At 38.8% G+C, this 19,524-nt stretch overlaps 1 protein-coding gene across 1 annotated transcript in view; it reads left to right on the top strand.

The window, feature by feature from the left end:
• vipr1b (vasoactive intestinal peptide receptor 1b) overlaps positions 1-14,744 on the top strand; it is a 37,425-nt gene extending 22,681 nt beyond the window's left edge. The window contains exons 6-13 of the mRNA XM_041065599.1: positions 2,237-2,369; positions 7,555-7,708; positions 7,851-7,911; positions 8,008-8,080; positions 10,135-10,226; positions 10,906-11,035; positions 12,248-12,289; positions 14,553-14,744. Of these exons, the coding sequence (XP_040921533.1) occupies positions 2,237-2,369; positions 7,555-7,708; positions 7,851-7,911; positions 8,008-8,080; positions 10,135-10,226; positions 10,906-11,035; positions 12,248-12,289; positions 14,553-14,744 (877 nt within the window). The remainder of the gene's footprint in view (positions 1-2,236; positions 2,370-7,554; positions 7,709-7,850; positions 7,912-8,007; positions 8,081-10,134; positions 10,227-10,905; positions 11,036-12,247; positions 12,290-14,552) is intronic.
• The last annotated feature ends 4,780 nt before the right edge of the window (positions 14,745-19,524 follow it).

Here is a 19,524-nt window from a genome sequence, read left to right as displayed (position 1 = left end):
TCTGAATGATTAGATCTAAAAGAACATGGATGGTCTACAGTTGAGATTACGTACGTATTTATTCCTGAGTACCACATTTTGTGACAGAACAGCCTGTAAATAAGTCATTTGCTCTGCTTCAAAAATACCCACATGAGTACAGTAGCTATGAAATAATTCCTCTTGTTACATCAGCCCTCCTCTCTGCACTCACTTCATCTCTTTGAATTCATAGCCCAGGTAATGTGATGCAACAAGTACTCCCTTTCATCTGATCATCTGTTCTCTACTATATTCCCTTTAATTTCTGGTCAGGGCCACTGTTCAGAGAGACAGAGAGAGAAACACTCTTTACTCTCTTATATCGCAGGAAATAGATATTTTTTTCATGTGTCTCCTATATTCTGCCTCTAACACTACACTGTGTACTACTGAGTTAGTCACTGATCAGAGCTACTTTTCATGTTTTCTACAAAGGCTTGCGCAAAGTGTGAAAGTGTGTCCACCTTTTCTTTGCTCTCACGAATTAGTGCCACAAGGCAGGCCAAGGTCAGGATAATAAAAAAAAAAAAAAAAAAATCTGAAAGTGTGAAATAAAGGCAACCAACAGATTTGAGCCTGAAGGAGAGAGAGAGCTATAACAGGGCAGTGGGAGGTAAAGGTAGCTTGGAGGATAATAGTGAGGGGTATTGGTTGGATGGGGAGAGTCACACCTGTTCCTAAAAGACAGCACAGATCACAGGTAGGAAGCAAAAGCATGAGTGCCTGTCTCATTTCCACTGGTTAACAACAATGTGTTGTAACATAAGCCTCACACAATGGGTGTTAATGGTAAATTTGATCAGGCTGGTATCAAGCTGGTATTTAACACTTTTGTGTTAGTGTTGATCCTCATGAAAAAAGTAAAATGTGATCCATAAAAGCCGATATTTATTTCTCAATGAACTGAATCAGTCATACCATGTGTTAACTGACATGACTTGTAACATAAAGGGTAATTTATGTGAGCCTATTCATATATTTTCACATGTTCATTGTTGAATGTGTCCTAGGATGTTATATGTAGACTCTTTAAATTTGAGGTTGTGCTGTTCAACTGAGCCAAGTATAAAAAAATGTGTTTTTTGGGGGTTTTTTTTATGAATGTGTCTGAATAATCCTGTGAGCGACAAGGAGATAAGGATTCACTCACTTTATTCATTCATTTATTTCACATGCTTTCAGCAATGGAGCCTTAGAAGAAAAAGTCTCTCTCTGTGCATCAAAGTGCTTTATCTCTCAACAGGAAATTATACTTGCCATAAATGTATTGATTCTCTGCTAAAATAGCAAATAATCCTTGCTGTTGTGGAAAATTAGAGTCTGTGGTAACAAGTATTTTTGTATCCTCACAGCGCTGACATAATGATAGAGATTAGATCTCACATTTGCCCTCAAAACACACACAAAAAAACAAATGATTTGGCATGTGGTATTTCATCACTTTCTCTCCACTGAGCTTTACTCGGTTGTCTCAGTATGAGTTAGACTGTGATTTCATTCAGGCACAAAAAAAGATAAGAAAATTGCTCTGAATATCTAAAACTGGTAAGAAATGTTCACATTTACATTGCAGTGACAGTTGAAGAGAGCAAGCGTTTAATGAAATAACAGCTGCAGTTTACAGTGAAGAGGAAATTTGGATACCAGCACATAACAATTGCTGTTTTATACAGCTGTGACAGAATGTGAACAAGCTCTCCTGGCTATGAGATAAGGTTAGATGAAATTTTCATGAGTCCTGAGGGGGGACATTAAGCGATTAGGCATGTGTTGCATCACAGCTAAATATTTCCCCGCCCTGGGAACAATCATCGTCAACATAAACAAATTATCGGAGCAAATGGGAGCCTTGACACAACTGCCTGCCCCTAATAATTTAGTCTTCTCACTATGATAATGTAATCAAGGAGTATTCAAAAATTGATGCTTGAGGATTTTGAAATGTTTCTAATTAGCCATTTTGAAATTCACCTCTCTTATCTTTATTGGTGAGGTGTGTGAAGGGCCATAAAGAGTATTCATTATGCTCTAACGCACATCCAGCCACACAATGACAAAAGGAACTAATGAGTCTGTATTGAACCTATGATGTGCTGCTATTTTAAGCTGTTAACTTCAAGGACATTGGATAAGAAGCAAAAAGGCCTTTTGTCAAATGTGTTTTCAAATGTGTTTTCTATGTGCTTTGTCTTTAATCTTTGACTTTGTGTTCCAGGAAGCTCCACTGCACAAGGAACTACATCCACATGCATCTGTTTGTGTCATTCATCCTGAAGGCCATCGCCGTGTTCGTCAAGGATGTGGTGCTCTACGAGGTCGGGGAGGTGGACAACTGCTCCTCAGGCTCGGTGAGTTAATCGTCCAAGACGCTTCTGTTTGCTCTGGTTGTTTTTGGGATGAACGACTCGGGGATTTCTCTGTGTCCTTGAACTTTAAAGAAGTGAAACTCTGTAAGAAGCTCAGCAGGTGAACGCGAACACTCGGGGTGTGAGACATGGTTCAGAGCTGGTCGGCTAATTATCCACACCAAAGCACATAATGAGAGATCTCCTCAGCTCAACTGGGCATGAGAAGATGGATTTCAGTAGTGCTGGTGTTTGAGAAGACAAGAAGGGAATTTAAGTGGTTTTAATTTAAATGGTACCTACGATATAGGTTAGTATCATAGGTACTGTTTATTAGACTTTTGAGGCCAGTATCAATATTGCCAGAACAAGTAAAATAGAAAACATCTCACAGGGTTTAGAGGAGCTGGGAGAAAAAATGAATTAGCGCAAGAATAGTAAGTTTTATCGTCCACAACTCTGAATTGATTCATAGATTCCCAAAATCAACTTTTCTGTTACATTAATTATGTCGACTGTGTCCATACAGCGATGTGGATAATGAAGAGTCTCACTGATACAGGCTTTGCAGCACAGATAGACAGATGTTTGGGACAGTTATTGATACACATTTCTCTGGAAGCCCAGTTAGATGTCTAATATGGTCATATTTTGAAACTTGTGTTTATTAAGACTTTTTTAATTACTGGGGTCTTGGTTGCTGCAAATATGCTGTTAGTTTGATTGATAACTTTTGTTCATTGTAATCGATTAGCCAGGAAGTTCAGAACATGACAAAAGAAAAAAAGGTTTCATACCATAATAAAGGTGTAATTTATAGGTTGGGTATTTCCAGATATTCTTTTCTTAGAGAATCTCAGAGTAATTTTCTTTTTTTAAAACGAGAACTGGACACTTGAATGGATATTGATAATGCAAGTGAACCATGAAACCCAGATGATCTTGGTCCTTTCTCAGAGGTTTGATTTATTGACAACAGAAACAAGAGCTGTGCTGAATATTTTAATATGAGTCCTCTTAGGATACCAGTATACCTGGCTGGGAAAAAAAAAGTACACTACATTACAAGAGAGCAGAATAATGAGCTCACACACTAGCTAAAGATGTTAATTTCTTGGTTCAAAGCTGTGCTTATGTGAGGACTACAAGCCATTTCTGCTTGGATTAACAATAAAACCACTATGTTTGGATGTCTCCCCATCAGCTTTTTGTACCAGCACCACCAGCCCACTGCGTACCGCTGAACCACAGACCAGCAGGCCCCCGAGGCCACAGTTAGGCCCTGTGAACATGACGTTTATGTTACACGATGTGGCCACAGAGGCCAGAGACAAGAGGAGGCTCAGAATGTATTTATTAGTGAGCTCTCTGGCTGGCTCCAGTGTGTTAATGGAACTATTGGGTTGACAGGAGCCAGCTGCTGTCATGGGTCCACTGAAAAAGACATTATAGAGACAGGTTTGGTGCTACAGTGCTCATCGTGACCCCGGCATTATTTCCATTACAACTGTTGGCTCAGTTACTGTCGCGTTCTCTGTGTATGCATGAGTGTGTGTGTGTGTGTAGGTGTTCTGCATGCTTGGTTCATTACCCTCCTTGTATAGTTGCCTGTTTGCTGTTGTGACCCATCAGATTAATTCATGATATAATCACTGTGGGGAAGCTTCAAACAAATGCATTATTTAAGGCACCCGTGTGCTTGTCACTGTGTGTGTGTGTGTGTGCCTGTTCATTCAAATCCATCTTTTTCCCTGTGTTTTTCCAGTAGCAAAATCTCATCATTCATCCACATGCTTCCACTGGCAGGCTTTTTAAAATGGAGCTTCACCGAACAATTTGTACTGATTTGCACACATTAGAACCAGCAAAAAGGTTTAGACAGCCCATCCGGGTCCATTTTCCTCTTCTCAACACGCCAAGTGGGAATTCATTTATATAGGCTGGTAACCCCAGTGTATTTGATTTAACAAGTAAACTTAGCAGCCTTTTATGAGCGGCAGAGCTGTGTGAAAGTCTCTGTCAACATGCCAAAGAAGAACTTTTCTCTACTTGGGGGAAAAAAAAAAGAAAATTATTGCTTACTTAGTTAAGCAGATCGTCCAAATATCAACACTAGAAGAAGTGTTCAGTTCGTTAACTGAAGTGAAAATACAGTAATAACATGAACTCCACGTGATGCCAGGATTCAGACAGCACTTAAGTGGAGATTGATAGTCAAAGGGTGGAAACCTCCCCAGCTTCCTTCTATGTGTGCAAACAGAGAGCTTCTACTTACTTTAAGCTAATAAATAAATACCTTATCATTGTCATACCACACCAGTGGTTCAGACACATACAATATATAAACATATGTATATATATATATATACATACACAAGAACATACTCGCACAACCTTGCACCGCAGCTTATCTTTTCTTGTTATGTTTGTTGTTTTTATTGTTTTCTGGGTCATTTGTATTCTGGTATGGAGTATGATGCCATTAATATCATATCATGGGTAATTAATTTATTATATTAAAAAAAAGTTGCAATGCTGCAATGTCGAAGTAGTTTATTACAAGTGGAAGTCTGGCATAACTCAAATAAATGTATAGAATTAAAAGTAAAATTTCTATTATTGGAAGTATCAATATAAATGTACTCATTAGGCAGAAGAAACATGCCTCATTTTATTATTGGGTTATGACTGACTACATACATGTGGGGCTGGAATTAGTTAATGGGCACAAATTGTACTGGGATGCTGCTGAAAAATCAGTGTACTAAACTATGAATGAGAAGCCGTTCGACGTCCACTTCTTCAGTCTTCAGTGATGATTAATGAGGCTTGTGTATCCATGAAAAGTTCTGCTCCTCTGCGGGGGTTCAGACACTGCGCTCGACTTCTATTTTTCATGTGACACTTCGCTGCTCATCCATCATTCTTTGCAGTTGGAGTTGAGGTAAACGTGTGGCATTTGCAGTGTTATATCATGACTTGTTTGTCCTTGTTTTGGCTTGTGGGAGGAGGGTGGGCTCACTCTGAAAATGGTGCAGTTGTTCCTGCTGCTGTCTCATTCATATCCACTCTTGTTTTCTTTTCTTTTATATGATGTTATTATTCATGTCCTTACCGCTCTGCTCTACTGTCCACTTTTCTCTGTCCATAATGTGCATCAGTCCATCCCTGATCACACCTTGTCCTTTTCCCTCTCCTCGCATTTCATCCCGTGTACCACATTTGGTGCAGCTGCTAAAGTGCTCAACATATTCACTCTCACAGGTCATTTTTAAATGGGTACAGTATTGATTTTTCTTGCCTCTGTGATGCCCTCCCTGTAGGATTTCTGGGAACGCTCATCCCAAAACAGCTTGTATGTAACTCATGGTATGTGTATAAGGATCTGACCTATGCAGTGAAAGTGTGTGTCAAAGTGTGTTGAACTGAGGAGGCTGTGAAAGAGCTACACACATCAGATCAGCCCACCCACACCATTAGGAAAATGAACCTTTTGTGCGCGTCCTTGTTTAACAAGTTCAATAACAGCCTCCCCGCTCCGTGTTTGACAGGAGCAAACTGAATTTTGAATGAATTCACCCACCACGATGGAAGAGCTGTGCAGTTGTGTTGTCAGCCAACCAGAATACAGCTCATTGTGTTATCCCGCATGATTGTTTCAGTGTTCCTCTCTTGTCTCTCGCTCGCAAAAATATCTGCTGGAACATTTCTGCACTTGGCTGGCTTTGCTTCTCCTGATTGGAAAGAGACCGAGTTTACATTTTGCCACATTCTACTCATATAGCTAATAGCTTTCTGTCAGCTTCGACCAGTCAGGCCATTTTCCTCTGACCTCTCTCATCAACAAGGTGTTTCTGTCAGAACTGCCACTCACCGGATGTTTTTTGTTTTTCGCACTGTTCTGATTAAACTCTAGAGATTGTCCATCCTTCCATCCATTAGCTATACCACTTATCCTTTTGAGGGTCACAGGAGGGGGCAGACGGTCTATCACCAATAATAATACCATGGTAGATCATGCCCCCCCCCCATTCTGCTGTTTGATGTGACCATGAAAGGAAACTCCTGGTCTGTGCCTGCATTTCACCTGTATTTGCATTGATTTTATGCATTGTACTACTGGTACATGATTGGCTGATTGGATCATTCCTAATGGTTATTACTAATATTTCCAAATAAAGTGCTCATTAAATGTTAAGCCTCTTTAATTTTGAGAGAATCTCACTTTCTACTAAGCCATCAAGTTCCTAAGTTCTAACATCAGCATGCTCCTATTAACTATTAAAGGGTAATAAAAAGTCTGCAGTTGTGAATGTTACGAAAAAAAATGGTGAATGATGATCAGTTTCTGACTTTCTAATATATTCTAACCAATAACCAGTGAAATCATTTGTACCTAGAGGTGTTAATAGGTTAATAGTTTTTTTTCTGCAGTTGTAAATGTTAAGTTCTTAATAAGTCACCTTTTGTTCAGGTTAGTGATCAAATGGTTCATTAGAGGGTCATCCTGAGGAACTGTAGAGCTATTGTAACTATTAATTGTTGTATCTGATCTGTAAAGCATTAGTAAATGATTCATTAACCAATAACGCAGCCTTTAGAAACTTATAAACGCTTTATGAAAGTGTTGATTCAGTTCTTGAGTTAATAACTTTCAAGGTCATTATATTACTGGTGAAGTAATGCAAGAAAGCCAATTACGCTTTTAAGATATTTCATATTTTCAAATCCCACTTCTGTATTATACGTGATGACATTACATTCATCATTCTGCTTCAATGAAATGGTACCTAAGAGAAATTCCCATTATTAGACATATTTTAGGCAATAGAGCTGCTAATGGTAGATATAAAAAAAAACTACTCTGTCAGAACAGAATAACCTTTTTTTATCACCTCACTATTACCCTGTCGTTTATGATTCACTTAAGGTTCAGAGGTGGATTTAGTCTGATTAACCTGCAATCAAAAGCACAGGCACGAGAGCTGAGTTGTGCGACCCTCAGTTTGCAATGTAAGACATTGTGGATGATGGTATTCCATGTCCCTGTTGTTTGACTCAAACGTAAGCAGCCTGTACCAAGAGGGGGGGAAAAAAAAAATCAATACGTCCATTCTTCTTGCTTTTGTTCAGTATGTATCCACTTGTGCACCTCATTTATGCTTTTGTGTACTGTTTCCATTACCAGGTTGGATGCAAAGCAGTGATTGTGTTCTTCCAGTACTGTATAATGGCCAGTTTCTTCTGGCTGCTGGTGGAGGGCCTTTATCTTCACGCATTGTTGGCTGTCTCTTTCTTCTCAGAGAGGAAGTACTTCTGGGCCTACATTCTGATCGGCTGGGGTAAGAATGTCTTTCTGTTATGCTTTTATGTGCCTCTGCTGTCCTCAGGTGACACCTCACCGACTGTGAGCTGAACACGGACTACAGGTTGTAAGCCTTGCCGGTGGAGTACAGTAATAACTTGTGCATTTTTATATCTTAGGAGGTCCGACAATTTTCATCACAGCTTGGAGCATCGCTAAAGCCTACTACAATGATGTGGGGTGAGAAAAACACCAAGGAATTACCAGCATAAAATCCAGCATTTTTGCTTTGATTTGCAACATCCTGTACATAAATATTGTTTCATGTCTTCCTAGGTGCTGGGATATAATCGAGAACACTGATGTGTTCTGGTGGATCATTAAAACTCCTATTCTGGCATCAATTCTGGTGCGTTTATAATCCTTAAACACTTTTTTAGCACTCAAATTCCATTACATCAACATTTAGGCACACAGAGCTCCCAAGTCAGACTTTTCCAAAGTAAAACTAATTGCCACTAAGAGTGAAAGAATTTTTGTCAGCTATCATCAATCCACTTCAGACTTAACTGTCAGTATAATTTATGTGATTGCTTTTGAACTCCACATCTTTTTAGTAGTCCTACTGTATGACAGCACAACTGGGAGGTTAGTATAACCTCAAAGTTCTCATTTCACTTTGGAAAGTTGGCAGGATAATCGCATCCAATTTGTTTTTCTTGACTGACAGGTCATCATCTATTTCATTTTTCAGCATCGTCATTGACGCCTTTTCCTCCATCTCCACTTTGAACACAGCAATAACATCTGCAGAAACATCTGTAGACAGGTGCATGCAGAGAGGTAGAAGAGAGGAATGCTCATGGATGCAACCACAATTTATCAGTTTTGCACTTTATTTTATTATTATTATTTTTACTATACATTATTGAGTTTTAGAGGTGCTGATGGATTTTGTTGCCTTTGGAGAGAACCTAACCACCTGCTTCCCCCTTGTCTGTGCAAAGATGACCTAAGATGCTACTGACTGTGGCTTCAAATTTAACACACATACTAAAAACAAAAAGTTTATTATTTTAAAAGTGAGTTTATCTCTCCAGGGCACCACATATTAAGAAAAAACTATAAGGTGTGATTGAAGCTCTTATCTTGTAAGAAAAAAGACAGTGATCTGCATTTGCTGTGTGTGTGCACATCTGTGTGAGTTTGTGTTCCCAAATTTGTGGTTGTGTGAGTCAGGAGTGAAAGACACTTTTGGAGAGGTGTGAAAAGGAGGGCAAAGATGAGTTCAACAAGCAGGATTTTAGAAACTACAGTAGAGCATGTTGAGTGGTGAGAAGAAAATTTACTTACTCCAGATCTGGGATTTCTTAATGATTGTCTGGGAAACTTCCTGATAAAGCTATTTAATTGACGTTAATTAGTGACTCTAGACTGTTAGTCTTTTTTGTTCCAGCTGTCCTAATGTGCACTGACTAAAAGACTCTCTTGGTTATGTGAGAAAGTCATTTTTTCTGTAAGTAATTATACTATTTGAACACTGTTTCCATTTTCCTCATACTTGATACCAGACTACACTGTCCTTTCCAGGAACCTGCCTGTAAATTTACAGTAATATATTAGTTCCTTTCTGGAGCTAGATCATTCCGAAAATTCGGAGAAACTGTAAGACCCGTAAGAAGCTTTATCACACTTCAAAGAGAATAGAAACAACAGCCAGCTACATATTCAGGGTAAATGAAATATAACTGGGGACCTTTAGAGTTTTTGTTACCTTTGGACTGAGTAAGACTGGCTGTCTTCTCATGCTAAGAAAACATTTCCCAAAATGTCAGATTATAACACTAACCATATTCAGTGTTTGTACCACCATATGAATATTTCAAACATAGACAGTATGGTATACACAAAGTAAACAGTCTTTGGGATCAAATTCTCATCCTTTACTGATGTTCTGCTTTGTCTGTTTTTGGTTTCTTGGCCGCAGTTGTTAACAAAGCAGGTCAAGTTGTGTTATTTCACATTGGGATCAGGATCAGCAGCCCGACTGTCAGATCACTCTGTCTCTTTCTCTGCAACAGCTGAGTGATGTTTGTGAGCGCATCATGATGCATGCGACGTGTTGACGCTTCAGCGGTCCAACCCAAATTAACAATTTAGAAATGCTCATTTTCCCGCAGGGTAGCACCAGAATCCAATCAGAGGGAGATGAAATTCAGCTTCTGTTATGAGATGCATGTCTCAGACATTCTTCCCAATCCATTACATTAAAACACTGAAAACGTGTAGAGAAGTAGTGACTTTCTTTAGTACAAGCTTCTTTTTTAACAATCTAGGACTTTCATATAGGAAAAATGTAACACTTCTAATAAATATTTCATTAGCCGCAGCAGCATTAAATCCTTTTTACATTGTATAATATCCATTTACTGTCCTCACATGACACTTGAATGTTCTTCACAGATGAACTTTATTCTCTTCATCTGCATCATTCGAATACTTCGCCAGAAGATCAACTGCCCAGACATTGGCAGAAATGAGTCCAACCAGTACTCGTGAGTATAATTTTCATATCTTTTTCAAGCTGCAAATGTGGATTATTCATCAGCTGAGATAAGATGAAATGTTATTGACCACTCTAAGAACATTGGGAATCTCTATACCACTGTGCCAGTTTCTGTGCTGGACTGAGTTCAGTCCACATTCTGGGAAAGTGAACTACATTCACAGAATAAACAAAAATTATCTTGAATAAGTAAAGAAAGCTGAAATTAAAATACACACATTTGTCCTGTAGGTACAGTTGGTGCTGTAAATTAAAATTTTTCCCCCTGTGACTCTGTTTAACTTTTTTATATGCTCAGAGCAAAACAGGATTACCAATCCTTTTGGACTTCAGAAAAGAAAACCTTAGCATGGGATGCTCAGAACACTGAAGTCTCCCTCTGGCAGCTGCTTTATGCAGAGATATAGTGCTCTGTGTGTTTAAGTGATTTTTCCTGTGATGGAGAGCATCTCATAAACCAACCATAATGCATGAGCTATTTTCCCACTGACACTTTTAATGGTGTTTTTTTCCATCTCTGGTCCTCTGAGCTGAAATGTAAAATGAAAAGTACTCAGAGTTGCATTTCATTACTGGCATATATAGGGACAGATTTAAAATTGGTTTTACTGGAAGGAGAAATTTGAATTGAAATTTTCTTTTTTTTGTTTCATCTTTTTTTGTTTCAGGAGACTGGCGAAATCAACGCTGCTGTTGATTCCGCTGTTTGGGATCAATTTTATTGTGTTTGCATTCATCCCAGAGCAGGTGAAGACTGAGCTACGGCTAGTTTTTGATTTGATCCTGGGGTCGTTTCAGGTATGATATCAACTTTTTAAGAACATGTGATTACAAAAACAATTTTTTTTTATATTTTGCAAATTCCTCTTTGAACCCATATTAGAATTTGAATTAGATGCCTTATGTGAAATAGTTTCAGACGGTCTCAGACGGTCAAACAACACTGTCATATCTGATGAAAGCAGGCACAGGCAGGGAGGACCCAAATAGAGACTCAAAGGCAGCCAGATTCAGACACTTTAATGCTGGGGGGAAAAAAAACAAAAAAAAAAAAACAAACAAGGCTCACAGGCAGATGGGCTGACAAGCCGGCAGGCAGGTAGACGTAACAGGAACACAGGGAGGGAAAAACACAGAAACAAACACAGGATCATAAGCAGATGAACCAACAAAGAAGGGGCAAAATTGTCAGGTTTTAAAAAGTGGCTTGGGTGATGAGGGAACTGGGTTCAGGTATGTAAGTGGGGCGAGAAGCTCAGGTGAGGCAGGTGAGCAAGTAGAATGGTCAACAGGGAAAAAGTCCAGGGATGGGGGGGTGGATGAAGAATGGCAAGTCTCAAAGGAAGAACATGGAGACGAAGGGAACTGAGCAAGGGCTGGAGACGGGGGGCCAAGGGGAACTAGGAAACAGACTGTGACACTTTCTTTAATTTTGAAACAGAAGTCCATTCAAGGTTCAAAGTAATAACCTGGCATGCTTGTCAGCCCTGACCTGTGAATCTTTCTCTTGAAGAAACCCTCGCAGAAAACTGTGGCAGCTCTCCAGGCTCTTTGCTGGCTGATTCAGAGGCAGTGTTACTGTTTTAAGCCCCTGGTGTTATTTTTGTTCATCACATAAGGATGAGGGATGATGGAGAATGCAGCCAGACAGCACAGCTGCATTACAGAGCGCCTGGAAGCCAAGGAAACCATTCCAGTACATTCCTCCCATAATTCTTTTCATCCATCTCATTATTTCTATCCAGTGTATGATATGCATTGTTTTGGTCAGTGTATTCTATTTACATGTCTCATGAATTTGGGGTCTACAATAGCAAATATATAGCAGTAAAGAGTATATGCTGTATATGAAAGGCATCCTGAGATGACTTCTGTTATGATTTGACTTGAATGCCACTTCTTCTAAAGTTAGCAAACAGTTGTAAAGATGAGATGAAGAGATTTCACAGGAAGTTTCACCATGATGCAAACTATTATTGCTCTCTTATCTGTGTTTTTCTTTCCCTTTAGGGCTTTGTGGTCGCAGTTCTTTACTGCTTCCTCAATGGAGAGGTAGGATACCCCACTCACAGTGATGTAAACAGTTTGTAGAAAGACACTGTCTAAATCTCAAGATTCCCATGCAGAGATAGCCCTCAGTGGTGCTGCGCTAACTCGTGGAGAATGTAGTTTCTCTGTGGCTCCCTCGGTGCACTATTACAGACGTAGTCCTGAAAGGTGGATGGAGTATGACTCACCACCGCTGCTCGTTCCAGCCGTCTCTCTTCCCTTGGACCTCCTCGCGGCATATTTTCTATGCTCTGCCTGCAGGGTGAGAGGGCTGTAAAAAGCACAGGCTTTATGGCAGGGAGCTATTCAGTGATGTCTGCAGAGGCTCTCTGTGGGCAGATTAGTTATGTTCCCCGCGCTGAGCCAGATTGAATCACAGTGATGGGCTGGATGGCAAGGCTTGCCACTCTGCTGCCTGAATTTTAATCTGGTGCAATTTTCAGGTGTCCTTTGTTAAGTTTTTGAATTACTGGAACCTCAAGAGTGGTAAATCACGTTCATAATTTGTTACTTTAGATGGGTATCAAGTCGCAACAAAACATATGAAATTTAATATTGACAAAAGACATAAATTACAGATATTTTCATATATATAAAAGCAAAATCAAACACAAGGCATAAATATATTGTGCAGGAAGACAAAAAAAAAAACCCAAGAAGAGCTTATTCTGTAACAAAGTAATACAAAACAGGGTTTTTTAAAGTCTGATGCTGAGGCCCACCTCTCAAACAACATTGTTAATTTCTTAGCAAATTGACACTGTTAAAAGAATGCAGAATTAGCTGGTAGCAGTTTATGTTTGTAGTGTACTCATGGGGGTGCAAGAAGACAAAAAAAACAGTTGACTCAGGCAAATTCTGGACATATGAGCAGCGTCTTTTCTATGATTTCAAAGCAGATTTATTCACAAAGGACATTGGAGATAATAATATCTTCAGAAAGTGTGAGTCACACTGAATCTAAATATATGCGTGTCATTGTTTGTGTCCTTAGATGTGACTGAGTTATGGCTAATTGTTTCATTTTGTTACAAATTGCAGGCCAAACTACAGTAACTCACTAAATTAAAAGTTTAAAAGAAAGTTTTGTCTTTATTTCAGTTTATTTGGTAGGACTTTGAGGAAGATGTCGTTTTAATCAAATTAGAAACAGTTTTCAAAAAGTAAGACCCTTAGGAGGCAATGACAGGTAGGATACAGTGTTTGCAGCTTGGCTCATACCACGGACTAAAGGTCTGGATATATCATCCTCTGCTACACACAGGTCTTCACCTCAATACACACTCCAACATACAATAAAAAAATAAAAAAAAACGTCGCCAGGCTAGGGAGTAATGGCCCTTGTGTGCATACAGGCTGGAACTGTTTTGTCACAGTCCAGAGATACACAGTGAGTGTGATTTAAAAGGCAGTTCAAAAGGACTGTACATTAAGGCACTCACAAGAGGGGGACATAAATCAACATACACTACTTAGCTGCATCCGAGTCGCTTTGTTTTCTGATATAATCAGTGATATGATCTGATATAATCAATAGGGACACCATCAAATTTACTGCAAGGCCAAATGCGGAGTATCTAATCTCCTCTAAATAAAGACAGGAAACCACTTCTTAAAACGAGGAGAGGAGGTAGATTTCCGTTCCCTCAAAACAACACTTTTATCTACATACAAAATATTAAAGCTGACTGGGTCTCATATAGCAGTTGTAGGGAGCTTAACGAACGTAAAACAGCAAGTTCATAGTCTGGGTCAATTTATTTCCCAATAATTACACTAAGTGAATGACTAACACAACCACTACCAGATTTGAAAAGTAGTTGGCTTGTGGGTATCATGGATGGATTACTGAACTGGCTTACTGGATACAGGCTGAGGGCCACTGGACCAAAGCGTCTGTATGAGGTGTCTATTGACAGTTCAATCAAATGACTACAAAGAGACACAAAATACTTCGAAGAGATACAAAAGACCACAAAGAGAGGCAAAAGGACTACAAAGAGATGCAGGGAGAGATACAAAATCACCAAAACAGGAAGCAAAATAAATACAAAAACAGATTCAAAAGAACCATAAAGAGACACTTTGTCTCCCTCTCTCTTAAATGTGATTCTTGTCAAATCTTGTTTACAAATGGACCCCCCTTTCTTCAAAGCACAGTCTGCCCAGTTTATCAGTTCCTCATTTATAAACAAGATTACGCGGTAAATCACCGGCTGTATCATAAAGTGTTACCCTGACTTCTTATTATTCTAATCCATCGTAGGTTCAAGGTGAGATCAAGAGGAAATGGCGGAGGTGGCACCTGCAGAGATACATGAGCTCTGACACCAAATACCAACATCCGTCTATTGGCAGCAGCAACAACTTCAGCACCCAGATCACCATGCTGACACGATGTAGCCCTAAAACACGCCGGGGTTCATCCTCCTGTCACGACGACTTGTCGAGCATATGACTCGAACAAGCAGCGATATAGGCATACATGTTGTTCCAAATGCTCTCATGCCAAACATTAGGCATAAAAGACACAGCATATGTAAGCTCTAGGGGAAAAAAAACATACACACTCCTTCATTAACACATGCATTCATGGAGGATGTGTTGCTTGAGTGGAACAGGGACAAAGGTCAGTGATGAGAGGACAGAGAAAAAGATATAAGGAAAATAGTGTGACAGTAATCAGCTTCTAAGCAGCTTTTAATCTCCACGCCTCTATAAAAAAAAAAACCCAAAACAATAGGTTTAAGTGACAAGAATACAAGCACTTTGTTTTACAAGCACAGCTTTTGCCCATTTGAGTGAGGATCACTGAATTTTTGTCTTTGTATTTCATGATTCATTGTACATGTACAGGTGAATTTGTGAGTCGTATCATTATGGATCATTTGGTCAATTGTTATTAAGTTCCCCGTGTGCTCAGACACTGGGCAAAAGCGAAATCTCACATTAATGGGGTTAGATGAGGGATTCAAATGTGAACTGCACCAGCAGACACACAATCTGATGTAATTATGTGCTTATTAAAAATCACTTAGTGGATTCCTGCAGCTCCAAATGAACAAGGCTGGTGCAAAGACACAACCCTTAGAAGAAAGGGAGCTGTTGGGATGTGTTTGAGTGCTGACTGTGAGTGGCAGAATAAATGTTTTAAAGTGTATTTTTAGGCAACCAAAAAGAACAAAACAGAGTGAAACATTTTGTTTTCCTCACTGCGTGTGAAGACAGAAAAAGAAAAGACTGGCTGATAACCAGCAGGAAACTTTATTTCCATACACGCCAAATGGTTGAGGCTTCAGACCGGGTGACCAGTGTGATGCTGATTCACAATGATGGTTTTGGAGTACAAATGCCCTTCTCTGCACTATCACTCTCATGAGAGTCTGATTGCCCTTTGCCTTCCCTTTTATCAGTACAGCCTTCCCTCTTGTTTTGTGTGATTTTGAACCTGTGATAGGGTTCATGTGTTTTGTTATTTGAGGCACTCTGACAGTTTTGTGTTGATCACTGACAAGTGCCTGTTTCAGTGTTTTGAATTGACACTTTCAGTCCAATCTTCACTGGCAGTCGGGCTGCAAAGCAGCTGTGGAGAGGAAATGCCTTTAAGAAATTCCTTGAATGTTTACATTTACTTGGGAGGAGTCATTTAACATTGTATAGTGTAAAGTATAATGGATTACTGTGGCTTGCTGTGCCATACTGATTGCATCGTGGCTACAATATCAGCAATATGTCACTGTAATTGCTGTTTGTTTATGTTATTACAACATGTGCGATTTAATGCCTTGCCAGGAACATAAAATTCTCTTGTACAAGCTTGTCTATGTAGCTCACTGTGTTTTATTGTTAAGCATAACAACTAAACAGAAGGCATTACACATTAAAGCAGTCCTCAGATTCATAATACAGAGGAGTAATACATACAGTTTAATGAGAACCTTTCTTTTTGATGCTTTGGTAGACTGATATTAATGCTTCGTTTGTGAAAATTGTGAAAAGTATTTCCTGAATTCTTCACTGATGTGTCAGCTTCAGGCTTCTCAGCTGGACGAGGTTGAACCTGACAGGTCAGTAGTGTCTATTGGAGCCTGTATGTAAAGCAAAGCAAGGTGACAAGGATGACTGGCCCTGTCACAACGATACCATCACTGTTCTTTTCAGCTTACAAGGTTAGACTTGAAAGTCACTTGCATGTTCATGCAAGAGGGAACATCCAGAAGGGCCAGTTTTACCCGTAAAAAAACAAAAAACAAAAACATCATCTCGACCCACTGATGATTTAAATGGTCATACTTCTAAAGGTGTGTTCAGACGGAAAGCAAAGCGAATTTTGGCCTCTCATCATTCAGGCTAATTTAACCACTGGACAGGTGTTAGCTGTGAGTTAGGTAGAAACAGACGCACAAACCATATCTGTGTGGTTCTGTTTGTGTTCAGCTCATCAGAAGTTCCAGTTCTTTTGGAATATATTTGCTATTGTGGCGAGAGTTAACTGAAAAAAATTGATAGCTCTCCCATGTGTGCGGAGTAAATATTTGGATGAAGCCAGCAACCACTTAGCTTAGGGTAACAAAATCGGCTGCTAGCCAAGAAACTATCCAGCACATAACTGCAAATGGTCGTTTTTACACAAAATGTCTAAATCACTATAAAGACTCATTATCCAACGTTGTTTGGTGCCTGTCTTCTGTTGTGAATAAAGTTTAATGTAAATGTGTGTGTATAAATTTGCCAATGTACCTCTTATAATGGTGAATGTAAATAGATTTGTATGTATTTGTAACAATTCTGGTATAGGCCTACAGCATTTTAAAATTCAGCCACAGCTGTTGCTAAATACCCTTTAGTGTTTTGGTTACCTGGCATGGTTATTGTGTATAATATTTAAAAAGCGATATCAAATCAATAATCATTCAAATGTGCACTTACAGTAACTATTCAGTATTGAAGTATGTGTAATATGGATTTGTTTATTTGCAAGGTGGATGTTGTATTGTCGAATTGAGAGTTGATTTGTTTGGTTTGTTGTTAGTGCAATGTGTGTAACACTGGTGCAATGCATACCATAGTGAAGCTACAAATGTGCTACAAGTATTTATTAGCTAAAGCTCACATTTGTGTACATGTAAAACCACTTCTTAGTTTTTATCTTTTTGTATTTTATCATTGGTAGTTTTGTTATACAGTATATGTAAAGAGTGTTATCTGTCAGGAAATTTAACTTGCCATAAAAATTTGACATAGTTTCACTCAAACTGTATGAAATAAATTATTTAGAAAAATACAAATAGGTAAATGCTTAATTTTCTATCTTCATATTCCAATTCCATATCATACTATGATCAAATTTTGTTTAAAGTGTCTATACTTTTAAGGTGAAATGATCTCATCCTTAGACTTTATGCACCATGAACAGCTGTCATTTCCTCACTGACTGCAACATATAACGTGTTGCTGCCTAACTGAAGCTTATATTCATAACTGCTCTCTTCTGCTTGACAGTGGCATAGTCTGAAGCTGATCCATTTTTTATTTCACTCACAGAGCTTCAGACTCCAGTTCATGCCAATATGTCAATTCCTGTTAGTGAAAAAATAAAATAATGAGCAGCACTCAGGTATTTTTCATTTAAATATTTATATTTCACAGTCGATTCCTCCTCAGCTATCATTCTGTTCCTGTTAACCTTAGAAACAGACGATGACTTGATTAAATATCTGTAGTTTCAGTATGAAAGCAGACAGTTTGATGTTCCAGCTGATATGAATGTGTAATATTATCAGAAAGCAGCACATTAGGTTCTTTAGGAAATAATGTGTTTGTATCAGACAGCTCAAAGAGTTGGAAACGCACTCTTCATCTCACAGAAGGGAATTATCCCAGTAACTGACTGTACTTTTTCACTTCATTGTGCAGCTACAAGTCACAGTGCCCTTCAAAGACAATAGCAAGAGACAATTTCTGAAGAAGTGAAAAAAAAATGCTTTCAGAGCTACAGACTTCCAACACTGAGAATTCAATATAACCATTTTAGCATCATTTACGTAAGTGCAGACAGAAGTCAATGATGGACAGGAAGTAAATGCATTTGTTCACCTGAAGGAAGGCTACACACACTTTAAGCGATTTTTATTTTGTACCATTCTATATTCCTTTATACTTTACTTCACCAGCTACAACACAGTTATGATGCATTATTGGTAAAAATATTTCAAAGGCAAAATCCATGAGGTAAAACAAAGGATATCAATGCCCACCTCTAAAAAACACAGTCCTGGACTTGTCTGCTGCTCACATAAAAATTGTTTAAAGGGCAGACACTAGACAACAATTTAATCTAGGTTAGTAATGTTTATTAATCCTGTCAACAATCCTGTTTGTTTTCATAAGTACACACTGCAATAAAACAGCTGTAATTTTCAATTATGGTGAGATATCAGAGACAGACAAAATCTTAATTTGTCATAACTCAAAGAGTTTAGTCACATGAATGTATAAATATACCTACAATTTAGTTATTCATTAGGTTTGTTGCTCATACTTATGTACTTTTACTTGAGTAAAATAAAAAAAGAGTATTTTATACTGTGGTATTCAGACTAGTATTTAAGTTAAAGATCTCAACACTTCATCATCTACTGAGTAAAGAATCATTCTTCCACCAGTCCGAAATCAAAGCAACACTTTCTCCACTTCCTCTCAGTGCCAGCTGCACTTCAGTTACAGTATTTGACAGGTGTGACTGACCCGCTGTGTTGGTTTTGGGGTAATGAAATCCCAGCTATTTGAGCTAATCTGTATGTTGTTGTTCTTCAGGTTTGCTGGTCCACTTGCTGCCTTTGAGTACAGCAGACCTCTGGCTGTGCTCAGCACCATGAAGAAGAGAGAACTGAGCCAAGGCAATGCGCTGTGTGCTGTAAAGAGATTAACAAACACACCCTCCCATGCCGGGTTTCTCAGATCAGCCACACTTGGGTCTTATGTTTCATTAGCTCTATCCATGAAGTGGAAATGCGCATGCATATAATATGATTAACTATTCATAGGAATTGTAATGATTGTAAATAAAGGGATTTTCAGAGTTGAAGGTTGCTGCATGAAATTGTCTGCACATATATTATAAATATCAGCCCTGGGGCTCGTACGTTGAAAAATGCTGATCAAATATATAAAAATATGCTTTGTTGTATATTCTGTGATCTGATGATGCATTTGATTATTTTTGATCTTAGAGCTCA

The sequence above is a fragment of the Toxotes jaculatrix genome, chromosome 20 (genome assembly GCF_017976425.1).
Source record: "Toxotes jaculatrix isolate fToxJac2 chromosome 20, fToxJac2.pri, whole genome shotgun sequence".
NCBI lineage: Eukaryota > Metazoa > Chordata > Actinopteri > Toxotidae > Toxotes > Toxotes jaculatrix.
Note: the sequence above shows the minus strand (reverse complement) of the source record. Positions and strands in the feature narration are given on the sequence as shown.